At 37.5% G+C, this 26,755-nt stretch overlaps 1 protein-coding gene across 1 annotated transcript; it reads right to left on the reverse strand.

Moving 5' to 3' along the window:
• Positions 1-273: 273 nt before the first annotated feature.
• On the reverse strand, positions 274-24,303 carry FAM134B (family with sequence similarity 134 member B). Its single transcript, XM_014940981.1, has 7 exons — positions 24,074-24,303; positions 12,669-12,795; positions 10,745-10,829; positions 10,048-10,185; positions 8,710-8,774; positions 7,458-7,584; positions 274-4,525 (listed from the first exon to the last, which is right to left on the reverse strand). The coding sequence occupies exons 1-7, from the start codon at positions 24,106-24,108 to the stop codon at positions 4,014-4,016; spliced, it is 1,089 nt and encodes a 362-aa protein (XP_014796467.1). The 5' UTR covers positions 24,109-24,303; the 3' UTR covers positions 274-4,013.
• Between the last annotated feature and the right edge of the window lie 2,452 nt (positions 24,304-26,755).

A 26,755-nucleotide genomic window follows, 5' to 3' on the forward strand; every position in this document is an offset into this window, starting at 1 on the left:
GGCCTACCCTCGGCCTCCTCTTCTCCAGGCTGAATAACCCCAGCTCCCTCAGCCTCTCCTCATAAGACTTACTCTCCAGACCCCTCACCATCTTTGTCGCCCTTCTCTGGACCCGCTCCAGCACCTCAATGTCTTTTTTATGGTAGGGGGCCCAAAACTGGACACAGTACTCAAGTGGGGGGTGTATGCTGGGTGGGCTGCTGTGCTGTTTTGTGGATTTTTTTTTTTTTTTTTTTTTTCCTATTTTGGGAACAAAAATACAACTACATATGGTGAAAGATAAAAACTAACACATATTTATTAAATGGTTTTTACAAACAATATAATAATTCCATGTTTACAAAATAGTAATCAGGCTAGGTAAAGTGCTGCAGAATATTTTAAATAAAGACATTTTGTAGTTTTCCAGTTTCTGGTTACCCGGACAGGTGGTGTGTTACAGACTGTGACGCTGCTCGTGTGCTGAGAACAGACATGGAGACTACAGGGAGGTTGTTCAGGAGGCTTAAACCGCCTGGGAAAAGTGCAAAACGAACAAAAAACAAGTAAAACGAGTATTTCTTCAAATCCTATTACTTTGGGTTAAAATTATTTCCCCTCCTGTGCATAGAATAATTGGCAATTTTTCCACGAACAAACTGAGGAAGGGTCAGTAGGTGTGTAGCACATGGACAGAAGCCCCCAGTGCTGGAAACGGGTGTTTTTCCGCTGGATTTGACAGACTTGAGGCTGCTGATCAAAGGGCCCCCGCTCCGTCTGTCACTCAGAGGTACTAAGGCAAGGGGAGATTTTCGGAGGACGAAGGACAGAGCTGTACCCAGTCAATCCTGCCCCGACACGGGTGGTTCTCCTCCAGCAGGGATGCTGCAAAGTGAGGGGAGCGGCGAGCGCTTCGACAGCCCCGCGGCAACAACGCGCCCCATCCTCAGCCCCCCAGCAGGTACCACGGGCAGGACTCGTCCCACGGCAAGGCCACGCTCTGTGTCGCCCCATGGGCGCCTTCCATACTCTCTGCTCTTGCCCTCACTGCTGCCTCATGGCTGAAAACTGCCCGAAAACTACCCCTTTCCAAGCTCCCTGCTCACCTGCCTTTCTCCCTGCACCTCTGCTCCCTTGCAGAGGACAGGAAGATGGCAGCAGGAGAGACGCTGTGGGCCATTGTGAAGGGAATTTTTAAGTAACTGCTGATAGAATACTGCAAAATGAAGGTTTCTGGAGAGATTTCCAACTGACGGCAGCGTGGGAGGGATCTCGCCAAGGAGAGAAACGTGTTCTGCGGTCAAACTGCTGGCAGTGGAATGTATCGTGTCCAAGCAAAGTGTTTCTTACGTGCGGTTGTTTGGGAAGGAAGAGGCAATTTTCTGCAGAAAAACTAAGTATCCTTCCACTACCTAAGGAGAAATATTGAATTGTTACAGAATTACCTCCTTCCCAATACACAGTATTTAGGGGCTTGAAGGTAATCAGCTATGAGAACAGAAAAATAAAAATTCTAAAGACACTCAGATAAGCAATTACACCCCTAAACTTTAATGATTTGCTTGTTTTGCTTTGTTTTTCTTTCTGAAAAGAAAAAAAATAATAAAATTGAGACTTGTACTGGAGAAAAATTGATCTATTTTTCTATATTGAAACCAGAAAATGGATCCTTTACAAAAAGTCCAAGAAACTCCTCCAACTGCTTTTCCTTCTTGATCTAATCTATTATTCTAGAAGAGTGCCCCTGCGCTAAGTACTTTATAACCACAAGTATTCTTCATTAGACACCAATAAAGTGCACGCTGCTGTAACGCCGCCCTCGCCAGCCAGCTAGTCCGTCCCATCCCTCCGCTCCAGAGAGGCCTGTGAAGGATGGTCCCTCCCGCCTCTCCCCGGCCCATAGGCCCTGTCCCCTCCTGGCACCACTGCTCCCGGACCAGGATGCACGCAGTTGTCTGTGTCCCCCTACAAAGCTTCATCACCAACTTGGAAGTTGTCCTCTTCTAACTCTATAGATTGTCCTGACCGTGCAGGAAGGAAACCAGGCTGTTAACTCACCTGAGAAAGTTAAATGGCCTTTAAACTGACCGATTTCCCAGCAAAAGCTTCTTTTATTTTTTTGCAAGTTGAGAGGGACAGGCTGGGGGAAGCTAAAAAGGAAACTTAGCAACCAACGCTGTGGAAGCGATGTGGCCATTTTTTAAAAATCATTTCCAGAAACTCACTTTTAATGTTAAGATGTTGTAATTTCAAAAGCTGCATCTTGTGGGATTTACATCCAGCATCCACTTACTTCGTAATGGATTTGATAATGAAGGCACAGGCTCACTTTTTTACTGGTAAAGGACAGCAAACACGGTCAATATGCATTACTGACACAAAAGCACAAGCGACGATAAAGCTAGTGTCAAAAATTCTCAGCATTTTTCCTTTCACTACACTCTTTTTGGCCATCTGCCCATTTTTTCATCTCAGAAAGAAAAACAAATTAAAATGGAGTTAACTTTAAACACAGGTTTACCTACGCTTACATGTTAGTGGAAGATTTTTATAATCTGTTGCTGTACTTCCCGAGGGTCCCAGATGACAGCATTCACCTCTTCAAATGCCAGCAAAATGGAAAATCACTTGAGTAGTAATAGCAGCTGACATGGTCCCTCAACTTTGCTAACAGTTTACATCACATTAAAAAAACTAACTTTAATTCTTCCTAATTCTTTGATTACTATTGCTTGGTATTACAAATCAATTTTGCCACAGGTGAACAAAAAAGCCCTAGAAAGAGTTAAATAAGTTACCTGCTTAAGATCCCATGCCACTCACTGAGCATGTGTGGAGTTTAATCTGGCAAATAATTTTAAAAAGTTATTTTTTGTTTCTTTTAAATTCCATGCAAAGAAGAAGATTCTGAGCGTCTTCTATAGCAAATGACCTCACTGAATACTTTCAAGTATCTTAAAAGATTCAGATTGCAACACAAGTTTTGTTGCAAGTGGTGGCAGCTGTCCTGGGAAAAATCAAACAAACAAACAAAAAACAAAAAGCAAAACCCACAGGATATCGAATTAAGGAAGTGGCACCTAAAAAATCTTTTTTTTTTTTTTTTTAAACCTCTAACCTCTATTCCAAACAATAACTACCCTCACCTGCTCCCAAAAATGTTGTTCAGTTTACATGATATTAACTCTTTAATATAAAAAAAAGTGTTGGCTGACTTTACACGGGCAATACTGCCAAGGACCAGACTCTATCAAGGAACACAGCAGGTGGTCAGTCAAATAGCATGCCACTTTACAACTCTACAAGCCTAAAACAGCAAAAAACCTGGAAATGCATCACCATATCCAAAATAATAAAAAGGTTTTAAGTACGAAATCAAGTTATTTGATAGTGTTGCACACATATTTAAACTAGAGTTGTGCCAATTAAAGTGTTTCATATATAATAGATGCACTATGCATAACGCTAACTGCGGGGATTCATACTTTTTGGTATGACTGAAGGAGATGAGATTTAATTAATCTCATTGCAGTCCTCTGATAACTTGCCCTCCCTGTGTGAATCGTTAATTGTATTACCTGGTCGGCAACCAAGAGTAAATAACCTGCCGATATCAAAAATTTGGCTCAGGACCCCAAAATACAAGGTTGGCAAAAAGATAAAAAACCCCTCTCCCCCAATTCTTTTGAACAACTGACCTCCAACACTCATCTGCAACCAAACAGTGGATAGATAATTCATTTCCATGCTATTACATTGAGGTATAACTACCAGAAACATTAAACTATCAGTATCAGCTGATATTTACCCAGTTAATTCACTCTGCATAAGGGAAATTATTACAACACATCTAAAGGGATAGTTAAAGCTTACAGCTCCGAATTTTCTTTTTTTTTTTTTTTTTTTTTTTTTTTTTTTTTTTTTTTTTTTTTTTTTTTTTTTTTTTTTTTTTTTTTTTTTTTTTTTTGCATTTGATTTTTTTTACGTGTGTTTTATGTTTAATTTCTTCTATGTTACCAGCTGCAATTTCCAGGCTAATGACTTCCTAGCAGGTTTGAAAGGAAGCCTGAAGATTTTTTCTTTTCCTGGGCTTCTGCTTCTTGGCCTTGTGAAAGTCCCAATTCTTTCTCAATCTGCTCAAGCTCAGACTGGTCAAGCAGTTCAAAATCATCAGCTTCCTCTGTGTCTGTCTCCTCGCTCAAACTGGGCACTGCATGCGAGGGAGCTTGCTGTGCGGACTGCAACTGGTCTTTGATGGCAGCAGACACCGCAGCTGCGATGACATCCCCAGCAATTCCACTCATTAAATTAAAGGTTTGGTCACTGGTCAAAGGCAAGGAGAGCCCTGCAGTGGACGGCCTCTCTTTACTCTGTCTGGAAGCGTGATCCACCTTGAAATATGTTTGTTCTTTTTTTCGTTTTTGCTGGATGGGCATACCAATGCTTGAGTCATCGTCATCATTTGTTCCGGCACCATTTTCTAAAGAAGGAAATTCTGGAAGATCTCTAGCAAAAGCTTCTTCATGATCACTAGGTCGGTCAAAATCTATTACAGGATAAACAGATGGAAACAGTGTTAGCAAACATGAAAAGCTTCCTACAAAAAAAGCAGCCAAATGTAAAAATGCAATTAGCAAGTTTTGCTTTAAATACACTTACTAATCCATAGTCTAGTAGTCTTATGTAGTCTTAACACAGAGAAGCTTTGTGTTACATCTAAAATAAAATGGTTTTGAGGTCATAAACCTACTACCACAAGTTACCTGCTATCAACCTAACTCAGAAAGTTCTTTAAGTATAATTATCTTTTTAAAATGGTATCTAGCTGCATATGAAACAAGCCATGAAAATCTTGAGCATGGGCAGTTCTAAAGACACCAGCCACATAAAGTCCTGAAATTTGTAATGTCACAACAGGTCTTTAAAACATTTTTCTTTACAATTTATATAAATTAAAAATATGTAAGTATGTATGAATGTATTACAAGCCTTTAAAATAATTGTAGAATAAAAAATGAATATTTACATGTTTAAATAAAGATATAAAACCCATGGTAAAGAATTTATAACTTTTTCCTTTCTTAGCCAATACTTGTATTAGATTGGAAACAGAAAATAGAAACTCTACAGATGACTAGGATAGTCACACATTTTCAGGAGGACAAAAAGCTGAATGTAAACAAATAAAAGATTAGATTTTAATGACTGCACTAATAGCATGATATTTGTTACTGTAAATGTGTAAAATATACTGACCACAGCACATGGCCTGTGGAAAAGACCTAAATGAGCAAAAAGGAATATTTTGATCTAGTATTTGAATGAGAAGGTAAAAAAAAAATCAGTTTGAACTTACTTTCTACGAAAACAAGTAAAAGCAGCATTCATAAGGGCTAATGAAATGAATCCTAAAAATGTCTGGTACATCATTTTCTCCATTTCCTTTAGGAAAAACAGGCTGGGAAGGTGAGGAGGAAGGGTTGTGCTGTATGCAGAGTGGTGGCTTAAATGCACAGGGCTTTGAGAGGAGATGAGCTAGTCATCGGATGCATCCCATCTGGTCTTGCACTTGTGTGTATGTCCCATTTGCTGAAAGGCTCCGCGGGGGTAGAAGAGTGGATGTTGTTTATTTTTCACTTAGCAAAGCCTTTAATGCAGTTTCCCACCTTATACTTAGAGCCACATTGGTGAGCAAACTGGGAAAGTGAGCTGTAAGGTGGGTGGAAACTCAGTCAGCCTGCCAGGCTCAAAGGGCTGTGATCAGTGATACAAGGTTCAACTGGAAGCCAGTTATGAGGGGTGTCTCTCAAAGGTACTGAAGCCAACACTGTTCAATGTTTTTATTAGTGACTTGGATGTCAGAATGGAGTGCACGCTCAGCAAGTTCACAGGCAGAAAGGAACTGCTCTGGGGCAAGTGTATTTGATATTCTGGAGGGCACGTCGCCCTCAGAGGGACCTCAACAGGCTGAAAAGGAACATCATGAAATTCAACAAAAGCAAATGGGAAGTCCTACATCTGGAATGGAATAACCTGTGCAGCACTACAGGTTGGGGGCAATGAGACTTAAGAGCAGCTTCCAAGAAAAAGACCAGAGGACAGCAAGTCAGTGGTATACCCTTGCAGCAAGGAAGACTAAGCACATACTGAGCTATACTAGCAAAAACGAAGTCAGAAAATCAATGGAAGGGATCTTCTCTGTTCAGCACCTAAGAGCGCATATTTAGTAGTTTGCCCAGTTTTGACCTCTCCATTACAAGACAGACAATGAAAGACTGGAATGAGTCCCCTGCAGGGTCAGCATGATTATTAGAAGGCTGGAGAACACGACACAGAAGGAGATGCTGAGAGAACGGGCTTTGTTTGGCCTTAAGAGAAGGAGGCAAAGGGGGGATCACGTAGTTGTCTTTAACTACCTAATGGGAAGGTTAACAAAGATGGGACTTGACTCTTCTTGAAGGTGGACAGTGGAAGGATGAGAGTAAATCAACACAAGCTGGAACATGGGAAATTTTGATTCACTATAAGAAAAAGCTTTTTCATCATGTGAGTAATCAAATATTGAAAATGGCTGTCCAGGGAGGTTCCTGAATCTCTACCATTGGAGATGCTCAAAATTAAACCAGTCACAGCCCTGAGCAACTTGATCAAGTTGAACCTGCTTTGAATAGGAGGTTAGATGAGATGAACGACAATGGCCCATTCTAACTTATGATTCTGTGATCATACAATGCTATTTACTACTTGAAATATTAACAAAAAGAATGTAAATTATTAATTTGGCCCGTATAATGTTGTTAAGTAATATCATTTTACTTGTCATTTACAGTGAACTCTTTCTGGAAGAGGAGAAATGCAAAATGAGCACAGCTAAGGTTACGCTAAACTACTGTTGTCCTTAATCTTTATTCAGGCAAAGTGCTAACTGAAAGCTTGGTCTGTAAAAAATACAAAGTTAAAGATCTAGTCAAGATCAAGACAAGTGCTTGAGAATCTTTTCCTAGTCTTAGTCTTCATATCTCATTTAGGCTTATTGCTGGCTGTCTTCGTCAGCATTCTAATAACCAAAACCTAATAATACTTTATTTAATTGGCTGTTTAGCAATTCATAGTATTCTCTTTTTCTTCTTCAGCTCCACAAAAGCAGTGGTACTAACCTAAAAGGTTTACTGCTTAAATGGTTTAGTGGAAGAGGGAGCTAAATCTGGCAGTTACTGAATGTGTTGGTTTTACTTATTGCTACTTATTTATTTAAACACATATTAATGTACTTTATTATTTTTAAGATTAAGACAGCTCTTACACGAGCTATATCCACAATTATATAAAACACTGGAATTAATTTTTAATTCACTGGGGGGGAGGGGGGAAGCGGGAGGGAACAACCCAGAGAACTTTTGTCCTCAAATTCTCTAATAATTTTCAGGTAGCTTACATGCCTACAATTCATCGATGAAATAGATGAAGCCATTACATACCATCAGATGTGTCTGTCTGTGGAGAATACCCCTCGGATAAGTTAAAGGTCCCATTATCGGTCCAAGAGACTTCTGATACATCTGTGTCAGACACTGACAGCTCTTTGGCAACAACTGCAGGACTAACCTAAACATAAAAAAATCCCATACATGGTATTCTTATACTCAAGAAATTCACACTACAGGAGGCCAATGCTTAGATACTGAAAAAGAAGCCTCTTGCATGTCATAGCAATATAAATTGTCTCCTATTTAAGTTTTAAATGTAGAAATATGAAAATAATAGCATACAATACTTAAAATTGAAGCATTCCCCTTTGCAATAACTGAAAGTTGTATTATACTAAAGCAGCATAGAAAATTCCACTTATTCATTCTGAAAGTAATATCCTACTGTAATGAAAGCAGAATGAGCCTGCAAATATAAGGCACATAAATGTAAAAAAATGCATAACTTGGATCAAAACTGCTCCCGTTATCTGTAAGACAGTAAAAAAATAGCTAAATTAAAAAAATCATTATCCTTTATGAATTTATCCAACAACATTCAATTATGTCAACTACAAATTTTTGTTCCATGGGATATGAATTTATTTATTTTTAGAATACAAAAACACCTTCAGAGTGATCACTGCCAAAGCTCTATACACTACTGATCAAATACTCCGTAAGAATTCCTATAAAACTGAATTCTTTTTATATCAATCAGTGATGAAAAATCTTTTGCCAGTTATTTTGAACATTAGGAAAGAAGGAGATATCAGAGTCTTCTCATACATTACTAGAAAGATACTTACAGATAACATACGGATTTACACTATCACTGAAAATGATCAGACAAGTGATTACAAAAGTATCTGATACGTTATGTAGGTTTTCTACAAACATTTCCCTTTTATATTTTGATAAAAATTAATTGCAATTTCACTGTTGCAAATAAAAATATCTGGCTTTGCTATTAAAGTCTAGTTTAATCATTCTACAGCCAATAGAAAATAAACACATTCTTAGTACGCCGAAGAAACCATTACCTTGAAGGCCAGAAGTCAAAAATGCAGTAAGTTAATTAGTATAAGCCTAAAGATGGAGACTATGAATCGCTTTTAAAGCGTACTGCTTACTTAGTTCAGGAACAGAAAACAGCCTCATGGGCAGGTTAGTCTTCCACAGAAAACAGAGATAGTAGTCTAGATAGTCTCCATTATCTACATAGATTTTAAAAGCAAGATAGGGCTGACTGAAAAAAAATCACCTTAGGACACAGGGCTGATATGTCTAATTCACTGTCATCTTCTGTGGGTTTTGTTTTTGCTGTTTCTGAAAGAAAAAAATATATTTTTAATCCTACTCCTGACAACAGACTTTGAGGTTCAGTGCGCGTTCCCTGTCACACAGCTGGTGTAAACTGTCATCTGCTGGCACAGCGCATCATTTACGTAATATGCTACTAAGGTGAAGGGGAAAAAGGCTGACTGAAGAGGCTAAATGTATATCAAAATATATCGTGCAGCAGCCAAAGCAGCAGAGGGATTGTTGCTCTGAAATACATACCATCACGTTTATTTACTTAGTTTCAGAAGTCTCAGTTGCTCACCATAATATAATGTTCCCTGGCAGTACATACCTGTCTTTTAAACCACACTGCTGGTACAGCACACGGTTGTAACACAGTGTAGTTATCCCACTTTTACATGAGAACATGCAATTTTCTGAATAATTGTGTGTCATCTTCATTCACAAAACCTTTCTTCTTCTTTGCACCCTATTCCCCTGCTTTTGCAACATTTACACGAGATTATGCATACAAAGCATCCTCTAAAGTCTGGTAGAAAGCTGGTCCTAACAGATGAATGGAGATACAAATTTTGCCTCCTCCCCATCTGAGAATAGCCTCATGAGTATTTTAAACCAATATAAGTGGAAAACCAGAGTCATATTATTCTTGGTTGCCTATTTTTGCAACTTGCTATTTCCTCTTCTATGCCAGTACAAGGGTTTGTGAACCCATGTGGTGAACCCAATGGCAAAGCAAGGGAGGCAACTTGTCTCGGTTAAGTTCAACTGGAGGGTGAGAGGCAGGAAAGAATGAATCTAACTCCTACCATTTTCCAAGTGCTGGCTTATGAAATCTGTGAAACAATAGTCTGATCTCTCTGCCAATTTCACTCAAAAGTAATACAAGGTGGAATAATACGGGAAAGAAAATTTGCAATGCATTAGTCCTTATTCACAACTACTGCAATATATAATATATAAGAGAAGGGAAAAAGGCAGATGGTTCTTCTCATTGTGTCTAGGAACAGCACCTTGTACGATGAACTGTTATAAGAAATGCGCATTTTAAAGCAGATATGAAATGTACTGATGTAATACTAACTAAAAGGGGTAGTCCACCTGCAAATTGTTGGGTTTTTTTTACCATACTCAGATGTCTGACATACATTATCACTCCTTATAAAGCTAAGAACGGTTCAAAGCAAGAAATACCCTTATACTTGGCTTCACAGAACAAACCAAGCTGCCTGCAAGGTGAATAAAATTTTCTCTGCATACAGAAATACCCTACTTGGGACTGTACTTAATTACTCACCAGATCTCTCTTTTTTCTTCTGGTTGATATATTCCACTACTCCAAAATCTAGTTTCATCAGAACAGTCTTAATTTTGTTGCACACTTTCTGTCCAAATTCATTGCACTTAAGGAAGGGACATAAAAAGGCACACAATACTGTGATAAAAATGAAGACAGAGAGAAAAATCAAATTGAAATATTGCTTTATAAAAAGTTACTCAATAAAGATTAAACAATACATTTGCATAAGGTAGCTACTAATTTTACATAAGGCAATTCATTTTACATAAAAAAGCACTGCAAAATGCCCACGTCAAACTGTTACTCTTAAATCCAGTTTCTAGGAGCCATTTCTACTCATCGCAGAAAATACCACTGTATTCATATCAATTGACACCTCTTTTACTTCCAGTATGGCACAATTTATGATCACTATAACTTTTATCATTATCTTCATTTAGCCCGATTTTGGTACCTGAGCATGAGAAACATGACTGTGCAACATTGTGCCAGAATCAAGAAGCTGAAAAAACCTGGATGCTGACTTCCATATGACAAAAAGCACTTGTCAGAACCTACATAAATATGTATACGTGTATATATATGCATATGGTGTGTGTATATATAAAAAAATAAACAGATACTCCCAATACAGAGACCAAGGAATGAACAAACCACATACATAAATCATGACTGAAAAAGAGACTATACTTACACAGGACATAGGAGAGGACAACTCCAGGAATGTAACTTCCCAAGACAGTGAAAAATGTACAGACACTGCAGACTAGTAGGCAAAACTGGCAAAAAAATTGAAACTGACCATTAACATTTCCACTGTTTAAATATTTAGATCATTTTGCCAGAGAAAAATGTTGCATGCTAAATGAAATCTAGAATGCAGTAGAAAATGGAAGATAGTTTTTTTAAAATTGGGAAATACTTTAACACATCTGGTGCAAATAAGCATCAAACCACCACTTTTTGGGTGGTTAGGATATACCCCCTCTTCTGTTATAAGAACATGCTAGTTTTATTCATTTACTGTTACGGTTTCACAAGCTCAAGGTTATTGCTAATGTTACTGGAAATTACTTCTTCTGCATTACACAAAAAACAGGCTAAACAGTTGATATGCAGGAAAAAACCCAAATCACTAATTGAAATATTACAATGTGTACTTGCTGCACGCTTACAAAAGCAAAAAATCCTTCCCATGAGAGTGCAGTTCTCCCCTCTGTTGTACCGCCTCGTGAAACTGTTTTCTCTAATATGCTGGCAAGCATCTCTTGATGCTTGTTGGCTACTCTGGCATCCCCGTAATGACAACACTGAGCTGAACTTTCAGTATAAAACTAGAGATTCAGCGTCTGCTGTGACTGAGACATACTGTGGTTCTTTCACAACTGCGCAATGCTTAGTACGGAATTGATTTGTTGAAAGTCTACAGACACAATCCATTTGTTTTTGGAGTTGAACTGCAATAAATTGGTTAATTGAAAGAAATTTTGCACACAGCATCAGTGCCTAATTTGCTTGTAATTATTGCAGTACAATACTGACATAGCTTAGAGAATGAGATCAGGAAAAAGAAAAACATGCTGTCAAAATTAGCTTTTCTAAATCAGTATTAAATATATCTTAACATACAGTTACTGTGTCATGTTACTACATGACAAAATTATGGGATTGTGTATATTCCTTACCTCAAGTACACCTACTTCTTTTAAATATAACTTTATTATTCTAAACGTATAACTTATTTTTGTATAATTTATTCACCTTTGAAGTGTATTTCATCCTGTTGTTCATCTGTATTTTCAGGCTAAACTTCTAGTATTTGAGTGTGGTACTCCCTATTTCCAATTTGCTGATTCTGAAGGGCCTGTTTTCATGAAAGATTTTGTGGCATAGTTAACTGAGATCAAATGAGGGGAAAAGACCTAGTAATCTCCTTTTTAATTTCTATATTTAGCAGTAAGTATATAAAAATGAAATCTACTTTTGCCATGATATACTTCTACATTATTTATATTTTTATTTGGAAATGAAAGCTGCTTCACTTTTGGCTAGAATTATGTAATAATCTTCTTCCTATTAGAAAATAAGAAACATTATTCTTGCTTGCTTCTTCATGAACTGGGTTCTCTAGCTCAGTCTTTCCAGTAAAAAAACCAACCAAACCAAACAACTAAATGTGTATAGAAGAAAAATTATCACAATAAAATATTAAGGATTGTCTTCTATCATTTAATACTTGTGCAGCTATTTCTGAAAACTACGATTACTTGAAAAAAATGTGTATATTTAGGAACTGTGTACTGTTCCTGCTTTTTCAAGTATTTACTGAATGGTGATGTTTTAAATTTCATTTCCACAGAATGACTGGTGAAGTTCCAGCAGCAACAGGGGGGAAGGGCTGTACGGCTATAAACTTCACTGTGAGCAACTTTGCTGACTGATGACCTACCTATGTTCTGAACAGGAAAAACTTAAAATAGGAAAAACAGAAACTCACGACTGAACGTATCATAATGTGTATTTTATTTTCCTTTTTTTTTTGCTTGCTTTTTTAAAAAATCTTTCTCACCTTTTTATTAAACAATATCAAACTGTTAATCTTACTTGGGAGTGCTTACCTTGCCAGGGTTTTGTTCCTTGAAGTGGGACATTTCTTGAAGAAATACAAATAAATTCATCAGTGTTTCTGAAATGCACTGATTTATTCTGGGTCTGTAGTCTTGCCTGGAACTGATGACTTTCCAGCTGAGTAAAAAAAAACAAACCCAACAACTTTCGTTATAGCTCATATGAAAATAGAAACTGGTTAAAAACCTCATGTTGTACATCTATAGCTTCCAGCAATCCAATGGCTGCTACTACACTACAGAAACCTGTGCTTGTTTCCACATATTTTATATTGGGCTAATTTGATCTTTTTTAATTAAAAAAAAAAAAAGTGCTCAGTAGTAGCAATTCTCAGTCCTTACAAGCAATTGCAGAAGAAATTACTGTTTATTCATTCTGGCCATATGAAAACACTAATTTGAAGGCATAGTTCTCATCTAAATTAAGCAATCCCAAAGTTGTTTCTTAATATTATTTTTGCTTTAAAAAATATAACACAGTTCTTTTCATTGCCACAGAATGGCCATACGTACCAATACATTTAATTTCATGCATATCACATGTGCTTTTTCTTTTCTATTCTAATTTTTTTTTCTATTTTTTGTCTTGTTTGGCAAACTATGATGATCCATAAAAGACTGTTATCCAACTTAGACAAAAAGAAATCACTCTTGAAGTCTTCATGTTTAGATTAATTTCCCTACTGAATTTTGAAAGGACTGTTTCTAAAGCTTAGCTTATGACTATTCAGTCCTTTCAATAAAATTGAAAATCCTATGTGAAGAATTTGCTGAAAAACATAATAAAGTGTTTTTGTGTCTAAGAAAGCATCTAATTTGGGGCTGATCAGATTAAATGATCACATTGTGTATCTTTTTGGAGTAGGCAAAACATCTACAACAAATGTGGTTTATGAAACAACAAATGAAAGGAGAAACATACACAGGCCAGTCCACATCAACTCAAACTGGTACAAAGTTAGGATGTACCAGGACGCAAATATTCAGAATATGAGGTAAATTCTGCACCAGTTTTATGAAGTTATCTTTTGCATAGTTCAGTGCTTGGTACACACACTTTAGATCACAGTAAATGCAAGTAAGCCATAAACAATCCCACAGTCGTTTGACTCAGACACACAATACATTAAATGCCCAATGCATCGCTGCATTATTAGTAACATTTTGTTGTAAGTAGATCAAGTTACAGAATAAATAAAAAAACTACGTTATGAAAAAAATGAATGTACAAGGGTCAGTGTGCAGCAATAAGGCCATAAACATAGACTGTCAGATCAAATTGCCAACTTCTATTTCCAAATAATTACTCTTCTATTTAGCTACTGAAACACCAGAAGGTCCTATTAACAGTTCTTCTTGTTACTTAGAATGCAAACGCCCTCTGATAGTTCCCCGGAACAACTTAAATTTTAGCAAGCATTGGTAAGCGACTGATAAGATTTTTGCTGTTCAAACTTTACCCTGTATGAACTTAGTGTTCAAAAGTAACATTTAAACATTTGTTTAATATTAGGAGAAACAGGATACAAAATTTTAATTATTCTTGTAGTGAACATAAGACTAAAAAAGAATTACCTATCATCACTTGCAAAAATACCTGTAGATTAAAAACTTCCACATTAATATTATCCTTGATCAACAACAGTTTGCTTAGTCATTTTTAGTGGCACTTATTGTAAAAGTTAAAAGCCCCCCTGTTTACAAATTTTCAGTTTTATAAACTAAAAGATATGACACTTCTATTTTAAAAACCATGATAAAAGAAGAAAAAGAACTCTGAATTTCAAATCCAATGTCTCAGCAAAAAGAACACCAAACTTAAGTTCTCCTTAAAATCTTTAACTACCATTTCAGACAAACTGCAGATGTCTGACATACAATTCTACTTTTTCTTACAATTATAAATTCTTGCTCTCATTTCTCCTAAACACACAGGATAAGAGGATTTTTAGCTTATGCCGAACTGTACACTTTGATCAAACTGCTGCCCAAGTTTTAATTAGTGAATTTTTAGATACTTTACATACTTACATCTTTTACATACTTATACTTTACATACATACTTTTATTCTCCCACACATGATATCCATTTTTATTCTATGTGGGAATGTTACATACCTTCTTTTCTGCTGCACTGCAGACATAGTGATTACCTGGAAGCAGCTTTCCTAACATAACAGAGGTGAACCACCTTCTCCTATTTTCAGACACATAATCTGAGCAGCTTCATTTTTGTAAAAAAAGTCAGGAATAATTTTGGTCAAAAAAGTCTAGTCACGCATGGAGAAACTTCATCTTTCTCTATGTCTATGTTTAAATACTGTAGAGCAACTTTGCCACGAGGTGGTGACACAGCAACATCGGTATTAGAGCAAGGTTTGGGAGCCATTTCACACAGACCATAAATAGCATGTGTAGAAGATTAATATTCAAACTATCGTATGCATAGTGGAGTGCAGAACATGACTTAAAGAAAAACTAGTATTTCAATCATGGTGAAAAAGTGATTAAAGTTAAAAACCCCAAATTGTTGCCCTATTCCTGACTTTATTATAGTATAGTATTTATAGTATTGCAGTATTGCGACTTCTTCTTACATTACAAAATATTCAGGGTGAGGGTTTTACCCCTCCCCTTTCATAAAAACCATACGCAGTTTAAATTTGGTACCTGCAATTCATAGGATGAAAGTCTCATGTCTTGGACTAGGTGACTTTTGTCAGACAGAGAGAATGCAACATATTTTCCAGCCATGAATGGCACTGCGTGCAGGTATTTGCTTCTGACAGAGGATGGAAATAAAACCACTGAAAAACTCATGAAGAATATGAGGGGAAGGAGTAGCAATGTTAACACAGACCCCTTGTCCACCTCCCATCCACAGTAGCGATTTCAATTTCCATCCTCTCTGATAATTAGTGGCTTGAGAAAAGTAGTTTACAATGGTTTTGACTTATGAGAACTGCAGTTTTTATGGATAGGTTGCTCTCCTTAAGGAAGCATTGCTTCCCGCTTTTGTAAACCATTCTGCACCATTAATAATGCGGATTTTAAGAGTTGCCTCTTAAGTGTTGAAAACTACTGTTATAACAGTATTCTGAATTAAAAAAATAATTTTACAGACTTTTCTGCTATCCGTTATTTAAAATTGTTGATAAACAAAGTGAAACTTCGCGAGAGCACAAAAACAATGGATAAGCCTGATGCCTACTGTCAAAACAGAGCTTTGAAATACATAGGATAATTGTGGATAGTTGGCTAACTAACTTTAAGTTAATTGCAAAAACAGGTGAAGAAAAAAGATGAAAGCATAAACTACAATAATAATGCAAACTATTTTCCTATACACTAACCACCAATGCAACAACAACGTAGATTAGAGATAAAACAAGGCACTTTGGGATAAATAATAGTAGTTCAAAACAAACACACAAGTTATGCAGGAAAATGGCACATTTGCAGGGAAAGGTCTCTGAAGTTGCTTTGTCTTGGTTGCTAATGCTTTCTTTTGCCAAGTTTAAAAGATTCTGAAAGTGTGAGCTGCAGTGCAGATAAAACACATGCTTTGGTCCTGGCATCTGCATGCACTGCATTGACAAAACTAGCAGCCCAGCAGGAGGAGTGGACAGTGCAGGTGAAGTTTGCTTCCAAACATTACAAACCCACTATTAAGCTTGCTCTGCGAAAGACTACTTGGCAGTTTCCTGTAGGCCACAAGCAAATCTGAGACACCTCTGTCAGTTCTACTATAGCCATACTTTTCTATTTTACAATGAACATAAGGACTTATTCTGGTCTCAGGCAACTAGAGGTGTAAGAAAGTCAGCTTGCTGATTTTCACTGCAACAGTGAGATACACGTGCTGCTGCTTCTTGTCTGCACCTCACAACAACTGCCAGCTCTGGTAACATCGTCCCTCCTGTCCCTATTCCCCAGAGCCCACTTGAGCGGCACCACTACCCAGAGGCCAGAGGGTTGCAACCGGGGAGCAGGAAGAGACCCTGCTGGAGAGGGAGTGAGAAAGAAAGGAGGTACAATGTGTATCTGTGTGTATGTAAAGATAGAGAGGTTATGTCATGCCCTTGTAGAAACAGAAAGAAACATTAAACCTGCATTAGATCAAAAGCCGACAGACACATAACCACATAATCACAGAATGGTGGGGGTTGGAAGGGACCTTCAGAGATCACCTAGTCCAACCCCCTGCCAGAGCATGTTCACCTAGAGCAGGCTGGACAGGAATGCATTCAGGTGGGTTTTGAATGTCTCCTGAGGAGACACCACAACCTCTCTGGGCAGCCTGTTCCAGTGCTCTGCCACCCTCAAAGCAAAGAAGTTCTGCCTCGTGTTTAGATGGAATTTCCTGTGTTCCACTTTGTGCCCACTGCCCTTTGTCCTGTCGCTGGGCACCACTGAAAAGAGTCTGGCCTCATCCTCTTGGCACCTACCCTTTAGATATTTATAAGCATTGATGAGATCCCCGCTCAGTCTTCTCCAGACTAAAAAGACCCAAATCCTAAGCCTTTCCTCATAAGAGAGGTGCTCCATTCCTTTGATCATCATCGTAGCCCTCTGCTGTACCCTCTCCAGCAGTTGCCTGTCCTTCTTGAACTGGGGAGCCCAGAACTGGACAGAGTACTCCAGATGGGGTCTTACAAGGGCAGAGTAGAGGGGGAGGATAACCTGCCTTGACCTGCTGGCCACACTCCTCAGGAGACCATTGGCCTTCTTGGCCGCAAGGGCACATTGCTGGCTCATGGTCAATTTGTTGTCCACCAGGACTCCCAGGTCCCTCTGCAGATCTGCTCTCCAGCAGATCAGCCCCCAACCTGTACTGGTTCATGGGGTTATTACTCGCCAGGTGCAGCACCCTAAGCTTGCCCTTGTTGAACTTCATTAGGCTCCTCTCCCCGCAACTATTTAGCTGTCCAGGTCTCACTGAATGGTGGCACAGCCTTCCGGTGTGTCAGTCGCTACTCCCAGTTTTGTAGCATCAGCATGCTGAATTCATTCAGCATACTCCACACAAATTCATTTTTCAATGACCACAATTAAAGACCGAAAGGAAAAAAAAAAAGATACATGAAGTAATGCAGATAATGAACATGGAGTGCATGACATCAGTAAAACAAGAACATAAAAAAATACTTTAGCATAATATTAGCAGAGTACTTACAGTACCTTAATAAATGACTTAAATATGAACCCTATGCTTCCTGCCAAGGCAGCTTTTGGGACTCCGGTCAAGGTGCTCCTCCGCTGATATGAGCAGCCAACTATCTCTGAACACCTTCAAAGGTTTTCAGGCACAATTTGGAAAGAATAAAATTTTATGCTCCCATCACTTATTCTGAGTTTGATATACAAAGCACTACACTTCTATTCTAAAAGTACTGTCAATAAGATTGAAGGTGTTCAGAAAGAAAGTTACTCATATCCTTCTGACTACCTACTGCATCATTTCTAAAACTGAGCAAATGCATAAACTGTTACCCAGTCACTGCAAAAAAAACCCAACACCCTCTGGCCACAGATGCTTCTACCCATCACAGTCACAAACTCTGGCCAGAAGAGTCAGTGGCATTACACTCTCTAAAAATGACTGATGGTGTCATGCTCTCATTTTGTATCTAGACATCTGTTCAAGCAAAGCCCCGTCACATTTCTCTCAGAAAGGTCAGTAGCTCTCATGTTACTGGTCTAAAGATCTCTTCGTGATGTGCTGGATTTTTTTTAATTATGTGTACACAGTTTTGTATGTGTCTTCACGTAGATACGCTACTCAGAACTGCAGCAGTGACAGAGTACACGATGATGTGGTGGATCTGAAGGACTGCACCTACATAAACAAAGACTTCGTAATTATAGAGCTTCTCAACCTTCTTGATTTCCCAGCTGTAACCACACACGCTTGGAACCTGTGCAGACTCTGTAATTTTAAGGGGAACTTAGAATGTATTAGTCAAGGTGGAAGAACTGAAAGTTACATTCCCAAAGACATGTAGATCAAAATACAGTTAATGTGGCTATTTTTTAGTCTTTTAAAAGGTAGTATCTAGACCTTATACAATGATGCGGCCGCAAGGGATGTGGATATCTAAGGACAAACCTCACAGGCAGTCAGGATTTAAATATGAAATTTGATCAAATGCAATCAAGTATGTAACCTGTTAGCAAAACCCAATCAAACAGGTTTACCTTTCCAGAGCTTTCATACATGTCTCCTGTGAGGAAAGGAATCACCAAAGTGCAGAAGGGAGTGATTATAATGATGCAGTTACCCTTCTTTGAAACAAACATTTTATACCTGAAGACCTATGGCAAAAACGTATTTTAAAATTTGCCTTTTACGTTATTCAGGTACTGAGATAATGGATATAAATAGTATTTAGATTTTAAAAGATCGTGAAAAAGATTTTTAATGTCTTTTTACAGTTAAATTTCAAGTTACCACATACTCAAAATGAAAATAACCATCCCTCTCTCTCTCCAAGATATAAAATAGTGTAAAAAAAACATTTTACAGTTAAGTGAATTAAAATACCAATGGCAAAACCTCTAAAATTTACTATTGAACTGTGTGGTAGAAAACAATGCAATATTGATTTGCCTTATTGTAACACAGTGTAAAAAATTTGTATCTTTTATGTGCACTACATGGAAAGACATAATAGCAAGCACCACTGAACTCACAGCATAGCATCTTAATGACCTATGTGGCTAACTTAAAAGATGATTATGTAGAATTGTGCTTTATCCTGTGCCACTTTTGGATCCTATGCAATCGTTAAGTACACTAAAATAATTACATTTGTGTCATGTGGCTATGACCAAGTCAACAAGACTTGCAATTTAAATGAATCACTGGGGCACCATGTAAAATCCTGCTTGCTTCAAAGGGTGCCACAGAACGATGCTGTACCACTGAAAGAACGAGGAACACGGGGAGCATCCACAAAAACACTCCATTCTCAAACCTCAAGGAGAATCCTCATCTATGGCCTTTTTGCTACAAACTCTATGAAGCTTCTCTAATAGAAATCTCTCCAGCTTGTAGATACTCGTATGCACTTTAACTCCCATTGCTAATCTATAGGCGCTGCACAGGTTCAGGCTTTCACCAATGGCAAACTGGCCAACATCCTTTACCAATCACATTTGACAATGTGAATAAGAACCTGTATTGTCCTTCTTTAGCTGATCAGATTTTAAAAAAAAGTTAACCAGTTTGTAAGGTGGTTCCAGTACATAAGTTCCTCGATGCAGCAGATTGTCCTAAAAGTTGTTGCTTTTTGCTGAAAGTCCTGCTAAAATAAACAAAATATACTCCAGCTAAATTTGGGATCTTTCATTGTCCAGCTCCTCTTCTAAGCAAACTGATAGGTCAGGTCTCACAGGAAACCCTTCCTTTGACCCGTACTACTCTTGTCCAGCTCTCCTGAGAACACCACCAGCTACTCCAGTTCGAGGTCATTCAAAACGTGAAATGTGATCTGATAGTCAAGTGCTATTAGTCTGAAGTCACGACTTAGTCAGTAAGTGTAGATTTCTTAAACATCTCTTTGCATGAAAACTGAGTGTTCCAGTGCCACATAAACACTACTACAGATTTGATTCCTGTTTAGCAAAGACTCTAATGCTATTACTACAGGCTGGTGCCTTTTTACCAAGACAGTGCAAGGGCTGGGATCTTCAAGCTCAGCTTCCCATTTGTAATAGAAACTTGTGATGCAACAGAGACATTTTTATTGCACTATTTTTGTTCAGAAAAGTCAGGAAGTCTTGTTTCTATCAACAGGAGCATAAAGTTCTGTTTGAGAACTTTAAACAGCTCTGCCCAGCTGCTGGAAGCAATTCTTTCACATTTATTTTTCACCTGCAAAGATAACTCTTTAACCCTTTATCACAAACTCAATTCATTTTCCTCCTTCAGCCTCCACATTCTTCATCTGGGATACTCCTAGTCCAAGGCCACTCAAAGTCAAACAGCTAGGAAAGATGAGCTGAGCATTCCTTGAGTTGCAGAGCAGCTGCACAAAAAAGGAAAATTAGATTTTTCAAGTGCCAGACAATACTTTTAATCTGCAAAAACATGAAAATGACTGTGTGTAATATTATGAGGCATCTTTAACTCTTTCTGTACGGAACTTCATTCTGACTCTTTTCAATTGGTTTTAATGTGTTTAGTATGAGCAGGGGATCACTTACTTTGATGCATTACTGCATTACTGAGAGTTCCTGGCGTGAGCTAACCACTTGCTGCCTACATTTCTGCATTGAATTGAATCATAAAAGAAAATCAAGATTTTCCACTTTATTAATTAAAACTAGTAGAAGAAACAAGTATTCTTATACAATTACAAATTGACATGCTTTGAGTAATTAAACAACATGCATATTTGACTTTTAACTGGATCTCCATTTCTATAAGTCCAAGCACATACTGGGAAAGGTCATGCACTATAAGACTGTCGTTAGAAACTACTGGTTCAAAATAAGGTAGCTTTCTCTCCCATTTTTATTCAAGTCATAAAAGGTTCCTGCCTAACAGTTTAGTGCATGACCCTTTTCAATAACAGGCAGGTGACAGCAATTAGAACAACACAGGCATTGTTCTGATAGAAGTAGTTCCATGTCGATATCTGAAGCACCTACAACCAGGTGCTTCCACCACTTCAGGACTGATTATTCACTGTACCTTTTATACATTCTTGACCATCATTAGATTCCTCATGAGTTGTCAATCTTTTAAATTTTTTTTAAAATTATACCGTCTTACACAAAAACTATAGAGGAGCTGATGATAAAAGAATTACTAGGGGAAAACACTGTGCTTATGCTAAACTCTTTTCAATCATTTACCTTTGACCACATCTTTCCTCACTGTTCTTGATCTGCTACCGCCCAGGATCATATGACAAAACAAAACAAGATATGAGTGGGAACCTAATCTTCACAACTCTTAGCTTTTTCACAGCCTTACTAAGTAGTATTGGTGCATATGTTCCTTCACTACATTTAAATTCACAGTATGACTAACCAACTATTGACCAATGCCACATTTTAGCTATGATGTTATAATCATGAAATACACTTATGATGCAATATTACATATTTTCTGAAGTAGGACATGAACTCAAGAGGGGAGAGGACGTAAGAAGTGCTTGTTTGCATCTGAGAAGGAGCTACAAGGAGTGCAGTGTACTGAAACTGACCAGTATAGCTGCTACAAAAATACTACTGCCCTCCTCTTTTAAATATATAAAGCAGTAGATTTAATTCAGTGTGTCCTCAAAATTACCCCATTATCTGTATATTTACATTACTATTTCTTTTGCGATTCTAAAATGAATTGCTCCGGTATAGTTCCCATAGCTCCTATTTCTATTCCCTCCTGTTTAACTTGGACCAAAACATTCTGACCTCCACCAAATCTCATTAGCACTTCTGTAGGAATGTTCACCAGTTATTTCCACCACAACAAAGAGGCAAATTAATTCCAGAAAACCAGAACCTTTTGATTAAACTGTTTTCTCAAACCTTTTTGCTCAATAGCAAAGACAGAAAAGGATGAGGGACTAGGATCAGGGCCAACTAATTTAATGGTAGTTTTAAAAATGATAAATGAGGAGAGCAGGCCCTATTATCATGCTTTTCCAGTTTACTGCTTTCGAAACATTCTTCCTTTTTGTTTAAAACAGAAACTTCGATTCATAAAAAAAGAAATATTAGAGGTTTAGCCCTAGTACTACTTCTATTTAACTGTCAAACTTTGCTACAAGCCTTTATAGAGAAAGAATCATGAACAGAGAAAGTTAGATATTAAAAAGCTTTGCATATCAGTTGCATTCTTTTATATACTGGTAAACACTACTCCTTTTTTTTTTTCCAAATCTGAATTATGAAATAGTTTTTCTTCAAAACTATTTTTCTTCTCAGCTGGCAAGATTTTTTCCCATCTTGATTTAGAAAAAAACCCCCACATCTTCAAGGAACGACATGATACATATCCTTTATAAAATTAATTTAAAAGAAAAAAAAAAAAGGTGATGATGATCTGAAACCTCTTTTTTTTTTTTTTTAATGTCATGGGTATTGGTGTTTTCCTGTATTGAAAAATATATAATTTAGCGAACTGGAGATACAGCTAAGCATTTTTTAACAAATTAACACTTTGTTTGCCATCAGTAATGAGTCAACATTTCCTTAAAAGAAAAAAAAAATGCTAGCTATTACTACAATTACTTTTAATCTATGTCATATATAGGACACAACTTAGATGCCTGCAAACGGAAATGCATAGGTGACCCCACCCTTGCAAAGACCCAATTATGCCACCGGGGATCCATTCACCCACACTCATCCAATTAGGTGACCATACCTGAATACACTGATCTACAACAGACAACCTGAAATGTCTTCTGTATCTCATCTATCTCACAACAACACATTGACATACATATTGGAAAAAACATCCACATAAATGTTCACATTTAAATCTAACTAGAACAAATCAATAATCATAATGAAATGCTCACTTCTGATTCTTGTAATTTCATAAATTTGCCTCTATATTCTGGCATTTTGTTAACTAACTTGTAAAAAAATATCTATTTTCACATACATGACAATGTTGTTTTTTTCAATATTAAACAGTCCATTAACACAATTTTAAAGTAAACATTTTGACTAGCATCACGACAGTAAAAATCACAACTATGGAAAGACCATGGGGACTTTAGGAAACCTGAATTATAAATTCTGTCATAGCCTAACATGAGTAACATCTACTTTTAAGATACCTATTTTAAAATCTGTATATTTCGCAAAATATAATTAATGCATTTATTTCCTAGGAATGTGCTGGATCATGTTTGAGAAAATAGTATTTGTTAAGTTGCTATTAAGTTTTAGATCCAACTAGTTTCTTCTTGTCCTGTTGGTTTTATGAGCTAATTAAGCTCAAAGTTAAACTTCAGAAAGACAAGCATACCTCAAAGGGACACGGTGCCCTATCACACAGTAATGAGTTATGGTTCTGTCAGTAACATGGCTCCAACTAAACTATTTGTCTCTCTGACATTTTGAGGCTTGTAAGTTGTCCCATGGTTGGGAAAAGTCACTAGGTACAAACCACTCAGTTATTTTTTTCCTTTCAGCTTAAGAAATGCCGAAGAGCTGTACAATTTAACCTCTATGCAGACATTAAGATCTAATACTTCTCTCCTATAAAATCTCAGGTTAGCAAGAGAGGCAAACCCCTCAGGGATTTGATCTGTTATAACACAGAGCAAAGTGATGTTAGGCTGAGAACTCAGGAGCACACAGATTAATTACAGAAAGCCTTGGTCCATACTGCACTGCATGAGAAGGCCATCAGAACCAATGTACAGTACCTTTCATCTTGTCCCAGATCCTCACTGTCTGGCATTGCAGATGTAAAGGAATTATGTCTCCCTCTCTCTACCAATCTAGATAATCCAGGCAACGATCTTCTAGTCTGTTTGGTGTTTGAGAAGCAACAGCCCAGGCACCTGTCCTGTTTGCTGTCAAGAAGAGCACTCCTTGCTCAAAGAGCAAATGTTTACAAGACATCCTAAGTGCCTGCTGGTCTTGAATGAAGTTCAGAGCGTTCAGCTTTGATTGGCCAAGGCTATAAATAAACAGGTCGTGACTCACCTCACACACTATGACAGGGTGTTTAGTAGCAAGCACTGCCAAAAGCAAAACAGTTGTGGTTGGGTTTTTTTTCCCTTTAGTCATGTGAGGGAGAATCACCACCCAGTTAGTACATTTTATTTTTTTGCTTCTACTGGAAATCTTACTCAATGTCTCCCATTTTTCTCGGGTGTAAGTGAGCAGCAAACAAAATGATAGGAAGGTAAATGACACAAACTTTGAAGTAACGCGCTTACGAATAGAAGTTGCTGTTACTGCAACTGTAAAAACATCCTTTTTCCCGTCCCCACGAAGTGTCAGTCACAGGCTGTCAGAAGAGCAAAATTCTCCACTGACTAAATTCACAGATGAAACAAAAACTTAGCAATTCTTTTAAAATAAGGAATAAGAAAACAAGTTTTCAATAAAGATTAATGCATTGCTTTTAAATTCAGATTCTAAGCTTGCCTGCCACAAGCAATCTCAGCTGTCACAGGGATACCAGCAAACTGTACTGTTAATGAAGTTTTCATCCTCAAAATGAAAGTAAGCTGACAAGAGATTTTCTGCCAAAATATTTCTAATGCCTCTGTGAACAACTTAAAGCGAATTGACAAATTCACTTTCCTCATATCGCTTTTTGCTGTGTGCATGACAAGGATTCTGTCACTCCAGCTACACCAGCTACATTTCTATTAATTTTCAACACCCCAGCAACCTTATCTGTGCTGATGAAGCTTTGTAGTGCAGCCCAAGACTCCTAGGATCACATATGTAGGTTGTTCAGCACATTGCTCAGCACTGCTCCTTCATGTGGCTTCCTTCTTCCATTAAACAGTGTGACCTATTGTTCCTAATATATTTTAAAACAAATACTACATCTAGAGATCTTCACACAAAAATCTTTTCTTCTAGGAGGGAACCCAGCAAGATTTAGACCTGCCTCTCCTGCATGAGTTAGTAGGAATTGTCCTGGGGATGTCACATCTTAAAAATAAATTAAAAAAAAAAAAGCAAAGCTGGAACAAAATGTATGTCAGATTAAACACCACCCACCCCATATTTTGATTTGCTAAGCTGTATTTGGGGCAGTGTGGGTAATGCATGTGGATAATGCATTGTGGGTAACTGGAAAGCTGCAGGAAACTATGCAGGATTCTACCCTTTCTTCTTATTTTAATAAAAAAAATGCTTCAAAATTACTAGTAAGTTCTGGACAATAATTGTCAAAATTCCCCAAGCTATATAACTATAATTCTGTTACTTTAATTTGCATGATTTATATTTACTGTGTGAGCATTTGAATTAATAGAATGATCTCAGGAAACGGTGAGAAAACTAAAAGAAACAGGAACACTGGCTGTCTGTCAATGACAACTTCCTAAACTCTGCCCCCAACATTCCAGTGAGCTCCTTTTTCCTTTTCTTAATCTCATCCCATCTTCCATATTCATACCTTTCCTCAATCTTTCACAAGACACATCTTTCCTGAAGCAGTTTAATCACATTAGACTTTTAAAGGAAAGGAGAAGAAAGAAAAACTGGAATAAAGTCCTATGTCTGAATTCTGCAAGGCAGTATACAAATACATACTAATAAACATGCTGCCCTACTCAACAGAGACGTTCCATGGTCACCTATACCTGCATATTCCAATATTATCCTCTCTTTTTTTTCCTTTTCTTTTTCTACATCTGATAGTTATAGCTGAAATAATTACAGCTGAATTTCCTTCAAGGTCACCCTGAAACAACAGAGCTGTTAAATTACAAAATCTTAATAAAGTTTTTGTGTGACAGTTTCATTTTCAGATTAAAATTCTGAAGTCCTCTAATTAGAAAAAGAATCAAAAGAAATAACTGCAATCCGCAAACACACAAAAGCATCATTGAAAATGTAAATGTAGTATCAAAAATGAAAGCAAGCAAAACTAACCCCCTTGGTGCAACGTGAATTGCTTTTGTTTGTCTACATACACTGCAATATAGTCTTACACAGCCACATGGATTTACCATGTAAAATGTCTTTTTACAGAATACTCTTTTTTTAATGTATTTGATGATCACACTCAGGAGCTGAAACGCATTCAGTACTGTATCTGTCCCTGTATTTCAGTCTTGGACGCGAGGTACTCCAAACTCTTCAAGTACAACTTTGGACTGTTCATTTCTTTGTCATACTCTGTAAACAGTACTCACCACTACAGCAGAAAAAAGGTTCACTGTTCAGTTTTACAGTTCCTTAGAACTCTATCCCAGCCCTCAGTGAGGTAAGGAGAATAATAACACCTTATTTACTTACTGATAAGTAAGGCCTGGGAAGATTAGGTTCAAAAGTGTCTACTAAATGAGTACCTAACTGAAATGTCAAGGACCTGTTAACTTGGAAGTCAAGCACTTATAAAACACTTCAATACTCAA

This window comes from Calidris pugnax, unplaced genomic scaffold, assembly GCF_001431845.1.
Source record: "Calidris pugnax isolate Ruff unplaced genomic scaffold, ASM143184v1 scaffold8, whole genome shotgun sequence".
Classification (NCBI taxonomy): Eukaryota; Metazoa; Chordata; class Aves; order Charadriiformes; family Scolopacidae; genus Calidris; species Calidris pugnax.

Excerpts from the sequence above, each read along its gene's own strand:
- FAM134B (XM_014940981.1), bottom strand. The coding sequence starts at position 24,108 with ATGCCAGACAGTGAGGATCTGGGACAAGATGAAAG. Across the intron at positions 12,796-24,073 it reads GATCTGGGACAAGATGAAAG|CTGGAAAGTCATCAGTTCCA; the intron begins GTACTGTACATT and ends TTTTTTACTCAG. Across the intron at positions 7,585-8,709 it reads TATCAGCCCTGTGTCCTAAG|GTTAGTCCTGCAGTTGTTGC; the intron begins GTGATTTTTTTT and ends TTTTATGTTTAG.